This window comes from Plasmodium relictum, assembly GCF_900005765.1.
Source record: "Plasmodium relictum strain SGS1 genome assembly, contig: PRELSG_00_v1_44, whole genome shotgun sequence".
NCBI lineage: Eukaryota > Apicomplexa > Aconoidasida > Haemosporida > Plasmodiidae > Plasmodium > Plasmodium relictum.
In genome coordinates this window covers 1-8,124 of record NW_021628682.1, presented here as the reverse complement: position 1 = coordinate 8,124, position 8,124 = coordinate 1, and the positions used below count along the sequence as shown (strand labels likewise).

The 8,124-nt window shown below is 19.6% G+C and overlaps 1 protein-coding gene across 1 annotated transcript, besides 1 other annotated feature; it reads left to right on the top strand.

Moving 5' to 3' along the window:
• Positions 1-3,831: 3,831 nt before the first annotated feature.
• Positions 3,832-4,989: a repeat region.
• Positions 4,990-7,913: 2,924 nt separating this feature from the next.
• PRELSG_0003500 (cytoadherence linked asexual protein, putative) lies at positions 7,914-8,124 on the top strand (the record flags this gene model as incomplete). The annotated part of the gene is made up of 1 exon (XM_028676134.1): positions 7,914-8,124. A coding segment is annotated over one exon (211 nt), but the record flags the coding sequence as incomplete, so codon positions are not given.

The following is an 8,124-nucleotide window of genomic DNA, read 5'->3' as shown; positions in this document are numbered from 1 at the left end:
ACAAAAGTCAAAAACATAACATGACAAAGAAAAATAATTTCGACAACAAAAAAAAAATATTTAATTTTTTTTTTTTTTTAATTACAAAGATGTATATTTTATAAATAAACAAACAAAAAAAACAACTTTATTTCTTTTATTTTTTTTTATTTTTTTATCTAGCGTCAGTGCATAGCTAACTTGTACGTACTCAAGTAGTAAACTAGCTTAGTGTACTACAAAAGGTTAATAACAAATTTTATTAACCATTATTAGAACCTTGACTAACTTGTGTGTCTAATTATATATACTTTTTTTAAGACACATCTCGGTTATAATTATATTATGTTTTATTTTTTTATTTTTTTTTGCATGTTTTATTTTTTAAAAAAAAAAAATTATATTTAAAGAGGAGAAATAAAATGGAAAAAGGTTAGCAAGTGGATTGCTTTTATTTTTTTTTGAACTTTTATAGATTTTAAAAATTTTGGTGATTTAATTAATTTTGTATTATAAATAAAATCTATAATACAAAATTATAAAGGAGTCCTAAAATTTGCTCTTTATTAACTTGGATATTCATTACTTTTATCCTAGTCTTTGAATATCCAATTAATAAATCAATATTACAATATTATAAAATATGATTCACATTATATTTCATATTGGTTAATAAAAAATTGTTAAACCTTTTGTAAAATAAAATGAGTTACTATCACGGAAAACATAGATCATCCGTTGGTTAATAAAGATATATATTAACCTGTATGCATGCCAACAAGGGACGTGTACTTATCAAAAAGCTCAAATCGTATGAAAATTAAAATTTATATGGGATCGTAACTTTTCATTTTTCGAAAGTGTTTAAAAGGAAAATATATATTTTTCCTAATATTTATACATATATTTATGTTTGTTTTCATTTTTTTTTATAATTATTTTGTGAGTTTTATTCACAAAATAATTATTACAGTTTGCAGGGGTACATTTTTGTTATTGAAGTACTGGTTAATAAAAGGTATTATTAACCTTTTGTAGCATGCTAAGCTAGTTGCTAGTTGTATACGTACAAGTTAGCCATGCACTGACGCTAGTCCTATAAATTAAAAAAAAAAAAAAAAAAAAAATATAAAATTATTTTTTTTATTAACCTTTTGAAAATTAAAATGAGCTACTAGTCAGAAAAATAGAAGTCATCCATTTGATAACCCTAGTTAAAAAAAAAAAAAATTAAAAATTATTTTATTTTTTTTTGGGGATTGTCGATTGATGTTTGTTCGAATTAAAAAGAGAATTAATTTTTAATTAAATGAAAAGTTTAAGGAATAAAAAAGTATAATGTTTATGTTATATTCAATGTATATTTTTGAAATAACATTGAATAAATTAGAGTTTTGATATTTGTTAATTGTTATAAATTGTATGTTTTTAATTAAAAGAGTAAACTTATTCTTTGTAGATAAAAATTCTTTTATAACAATTTTGCATGTTTATTAAAAGATTCAGTAAAATTTAATTCAAATTAAATATTATACATCATAAAAAAAAATTATATATGTATAGTAAAAACGAATATATATATATAAAACGTATACTTAGTTATACATGCTCTTTATTATTTGTTTAATAATCTAGCAAAGTTATTAAACGGGAAATTAATAAACCACATATATATTTTTATTCTTCTAATTTATTCGTAGTAAAAACTCCAAGTTTTTTTTCACAATATAGTAATTTAGAGATTTTTTAGGAGTTAAAAGGAAAATAGTAAACAAAAAAAAAAAAGATTATTAAAATAATATGAAAAAAATAAAATTATAAAAAAATTATTAAAATAGCTATTATTTATTTAATTGATTTATTAATTGCTTGCTTAATGACTCTGCTAGAGTATTAAACAAACAAATTAATAAAGAGCATTTATAACTGAGTTAAATTTTATTGCCTCTTTTAAAAGACTTATTAATTGTTATAAATGAGTTTTTATTCACAAAGAATCACTTATTTTTATAATTAAAAACATACAGACAAACTATAATAATTAATAAAGTCAAAACTTTATTTTATTCAATGTTATTTCAAAATATACATTGAATAATACATAAACATTTCTTTTATCTCTTAAGTTTTAATAAGTAAAAATTACATATAAAAAAAATTAAATTAAAAAAAAAAATAAATTAATTTAATTTACATTTTTTTTTTAATTACAAAGATGCATATAAATAAAAAACAAACAAACAAAAAAAAAATAACTTTATATTTTTTTTTTTTTTTAACTAGCGTCAGTGCACGGCTAACTTGTATATACATGACTAGTAAACTAGCTTAGTGTACTATAAAAGGTTAATAGCATATTTTATTAACCAAACATATAATATTTAATTTGAATCAAGAAATTCTGTATTCCTTAACAGGCATATGTTAACTTTTACAAATGTATTTTTATTTACAATGAATAAGTATATTCTTTTAATTAAAACATAAACAAAATTTATAAAAAATAACAAAAATTAAACTCTAAGTTATTCGATGTTATTTTAAAGCATGCAAATCCAATACAAAAGAAACATTTGATTTATAAATTGCCTGTTTAATGACTTTGATAGAGTACTGAACAAAAAGATAAATAAAAAGCTTGTATAACTAAATATACGGATATATATATAATAGCTTTTTATGATGTATAATATTTATATTATTGATTTATTAAATGCCTCTTGAATGACTTTACTAGAATATTAAAGAGACAAGTTAATGGAGATCATGTATATAAAGATCTATTGATATTCTTTTAATTAGAATAATTAAAATCTTAAAATTGAAGCAAAGCTTAATGAAGTCAAGTTATTTAAATATATTATTTTTTAAGAGTTAGATACATATACAACATATAGCAAAACTCTTAAGTAAAAGCATAAACATATCACATTGGTTAATAAAATTTGTTATTAACCTTTTGTAGTACACTAAGCTAGTTTACTACTTGTGTACGTATAAGTTATCCATGCACTGACGCTAGTTAATAATAAAAAAAAAAAAAAAAAGAAAGTTATTTTCTTTTGTTTGTTTATTTTTATTTATATACATCTCTGTAATTAAAAAAAAAAAATTATATATTTTTTTTTTTTGTTGCGTGGTCGAAATTAATTTTTTTTGTTATGTTATGTTTTAATTTTTGTGTTTTAAAAAATTAAAAGAAGAAATGTTTATGTATTATTCAATGTATATTTTGAAATAACATTGAATATAATAAAATTTTGACTTTATTAATTATTATAGTTTATCTGTATGTTTTTAATTAAAAGAATAAGTAATTCTTTGTAAATAAAAACTCATTTATAATAATTAAAAAAAAAACTAATATATATATAAACGTATATTTAGTTATACAATGCTCTTTATTAATTTGTTTGTTTAATACTCTAGCAAAGTCATTAAACGGTCAATTAATAAATCACACGTATAATAAAAATATATTCTCGTATAACATTTTTGTAACATCTTATATACTTTTATTTAATTAATCGCATATACTTTTTCTTTGCAAAATCTTTCTTCTCTTTTTTTTGATATAAATATTTTTCAGTGTGTATATATTTTAATAACAAAAATGTACCCCTGCAAAATGTAATAATTATTTCGTGAATAAAAGTCGCAAAATAACTATAAAAAAAAAAATTAAAGCAAACACAAATATATGTATAAATATTGGGAAATATATGTATTTTCCCTTTTAAACTCTTTCAAAAAGTGAAATGTTACGATCCTGTATGAGTTTTGATTTTCATACGATTTAAGCTTTTCGATAATTACTCATCCCTTGTTGGTGTGCATACAGGTTAATATATATCTTTATTAACCTTACTCCACAACCAGGGAAAATAATTTTTTTACTTTATCTTTTGCTTCTTATCTTGTCTTATAATTTCCAATCCTTTATGTACTTCATTACTTATTTTTCTATATTTACCGTTGTACAGTGACAACGAGTAATTTCACTCTTCTCATAAATGTTGAGAAAGCTTTTGGGTTCTATTGGTCTTGATTTTATCTTTTTTCTACTCTTATCAACTACTTGAATTAAGTCTTTAAGTTGCATCTTATATATGGTTTTAGTTTTTCTTCCTAATCATTTTATTTTTGTAAGAGAAATTTGGATTTCATATCTTCTCTAGTATATTGGTATAACTTTTAATATTTCATTACTAATTTTTAGTTACTCTATGCGGAAAAGACCAATATGGTTTATATTGAAGATTTCCACTATAATATTTCATTTAATTCCACTCATAATCGGATAGTTCATATGAAATAATGTTACCAACCTTAATTTCTTTTGTTGTTGCCATTGATTTATCTTTAATTTAGTTTAAATATTCGAATACTTTAGTCTATTAATCTTTTAAATAAATAATTCTCATCTCATTATAATTTTTTGGTAATAAGTTCAAAAATTCTATGCAGATACAATCTATTCTAAATACTGTAAAATAGGATATTTATCCTACACTACCGTGAGGTGTATTATTATATATTAGTACTACATTTCGTACTATTTTTTCAAAAGGTATATCTTTTTCATAACACAAAGTTTTAATTATATAACCTAATACTTTATGAGAGCTTTCATTCATCTCATTTTCTTGTGGATAATATGAACTTGTGTGATACAGTTTGACCTATAATACATCTGCGATATATTCTTCAAATTCTTTATTCATGTAAATTGAACCTCAATTTGTTAAGATACTTTTCGGACATCCAAAAATAGGAATCAAAGTATTTTTAATTATAGCAATTATATCGATAGTAATAGGAGTTTTCTGAGTTACATTAGTCAACATATAGCGTGAATAGTGATACATCGTGACTTGTATAAAATATTCTTTTCCTTTTCAAGTTCCAGATCCTATAATATCTAATGATATCATATCAAATAAGTTGGGTTTTGATAAAGCTTTATTATTATTAGATTTGAATTTTCTATCATGCATTATTTGACAAACTGGTTATTAAAAAAATTGTTATGAACCTTTTGTAAAAATAAAATGAGCTACCAGTCAAGAAAATATAAGTCAACCATGCACTGACACTAGTTAAAAAAAAAAAAAATAACTTTATATATTTTTTTTTTTTGTTGTTTTGTTTATTTTATTGTATATACATCTTTGTAATTAAAAAAAAAATAGAATTATTTTTTTTTGTCAGTTAACGTTTCTTTTAATTAAAAAGGGAATTAATTTTTTAGTTAATAAAAAAACTTAATGAAAAAGTATAATGTTTATGTTAAATTCAATGTGTATAATTTGAAATAACATCTAATGAACTAGAGTATAATTTTTGTTATTTTTTATAAATTTAGTGTGAGCGTTTTTAAATGTAAACATATATCTGTTAAGCAATACAGAATAATTTAATATATAATATATATATTATACATTATAAAAATCTATTATATATATAATAAAATAAGTATATATATTAAAAATTCACATATTTATTTATGCATACTCTTTATTAATTTGTTTGTTTAATACTTTAGTAAGCCATTAAACAGACAATTAATAAATCAATATGCGAATAAAAAATTAAATATGAAATTTAACGAGAATAGAAATATTAATAAAAATGGGGAAAATAACAGAAAAACTACAGCAAGAACAACTAAAAGTGCGAAAAGAAAAATGAAAAATACAAAATAAAAGGAAGTTGACAATAAAGTGAAATATAAAACGATAAAAAGAAGAAAATTGAACAAATAACTTTAATTTTTGAAAATTTTTTTAAAAAAGTATATTCTTTAAAAAAAGTAAATATGCTAAATATATGAATCAGTAAATTCAATAATTCTTTGTAATAACATTTTTAAGATAAATAAAAAAATATTTTATAACATGATTTCATTTATTTCAATTTGATTTCTTCTTTTTTTTTTTTTCTTTCAGAAGGAACATAAATATTTAGAATTTATTTTGGCCAATAATAATATTATATCAACAATATTTTAAATTTCATTTTATTTTTTAAAAAAATTTACTAATTTAAAGTGAATCATATCATATTTTTTAGCTAAAATATTCAATTCATATAAATTCACATACTGGTTAAAAAAAAAATTGTTATTAACCTTTTGTAAAATAAAATGAGCTACCAGTCAGGAAAATGGAAGTCGGGCATATACTGATGCTAGTTAAAAAAAAAAAATAATTTTATATATTTTTTTTTTCAATTGATTGAAGTTTGTTTTCAAGTTAAAAAGAGAATTAATTTTCTTTTATTTACATAAAAAAAAAACTCATATATATATATATATTTGAAATAATGTTGAATAAATTAGGGTTTCACTTTTGTTATTTGTTATAAATTGTGTGTGTGTTTTTAATTAAAGGAATATACTTATTTTTTTTGTTAATAAAAACTCATTTATAACAGTTTAACATGTCTATTAAACAATGCAGTATAATTTAATTCAAATTAAATATTATGCATATGGTTAATAAAAGCTATTATTAACCTTTTTCAGTACAATATGCTAAGTTACTGTACGTGTATATACAAGTACCCACGTACTGACTGATTAACAAAGGATATTATAATTTTTTTTAGTACACCAAATTAGTTTGTTGTATGTTTATGTACAAACTAATATGTACTGACACTAATAAAAAAAAAAAATATATTTATATATACATATTTTTTTTTGTTTGTTTATTTTGTTTTTGGGAAATATTAAAAGAAAAAAAGATAATTTTTATTTTTTTGGTGAGAAATTTTTAGTTAATAAAAATTTAATTATCTTTTATAAATATCTTTTATAAAAATAAAAGATAAAATTAAATAATGTTTTGTATTATTCAAAGTATATTTTGAAATAACATTGAATAATATAAAGTTTTGACTTTATTAATTGTTATAGTTTGCTTGTATGCTTTTAATTAAAAGAATAAGTAATTCTTTGTAAATAAAAACTCATTTATAACAATTAACAATTTTATTAAAAGAGGTAATAAAATTTAACTCAGTTATAAATGCTCTTTATTAATTTGTTTGTTTAATACTCTATCAAAGTCATTAAACGGCCAATTAATAAATCAGCATCATAAAAAATCAATATATATACAATAAAAATAAGTATATATATATAAACGTATATTTAGTTATAAATGCTCTTTATTAATTTGTTAGTTCAATACTCTAGCAAAGTCATTAAACAGGCAATTAATAAACCACATGCACACTTTCTCTTTCATTTTTACTAACATATATATATATTTAAATTTTTTTATTTTTAATAAACTGATAATGCAATAGCTCAGAATACTTTTTTAATTTCTTAGAGACACACACACATATATAATAGCAAAATTAAATTTTTTTTAATTAAAAAATTAATAATATTAATGAACATTTAAAAATATATTTAACTAAAAATTAACCTAAACTTACGCCTTTTTAGATAAATTACATAAAAAAATTTTTTTTACGTATCAGAAATTGTTCATTTACATGTATCAAATATATTATAATTAAAAACGAAATACTTTTAAAAATTAACTACAAAAATTAATATAAATAAAATATAAAGTGAATTATTATCAAATTTCTGTTATATAAAACTATTCCTATAACTAAAAAAAGTAAAATTCTAATACTTTAAGATAATAATTGAAGGAACAAGCAATTCACATAGAATTAGATAATTTTATGGATATTTTATTATTGTTTCACACTATGGTTACATTTATATATTTAAAAAGTGGATATTGAATTCCTTTCTTAAAAAAAAAAAATTTATGCATATATAACTTTTTTCATTTTTTTATAAGGAATAATCTGCTTTTTTTTTTTTAAGATAAAACATAAATATAAATATAAAAAAAATTAGAATATATTGTTTTAATTAACATTTAACAATGAAAGAATTTTGTAAAATGATAATATGTTTTATAGAACAAACTTTTATTTACTTCTTATTTTTTATCCTGCAACAAAAAATATATTGCTCTTACAAAGATAGTAACATCAATAAATTAATAAATATAATTGGTGATGTAGAATTATATGATAATTTAATAAAATTAGAGGAATTAATGTTACAATCTTTAGAAATGGATGAATTAAAACTACCTATATTAAATCCAG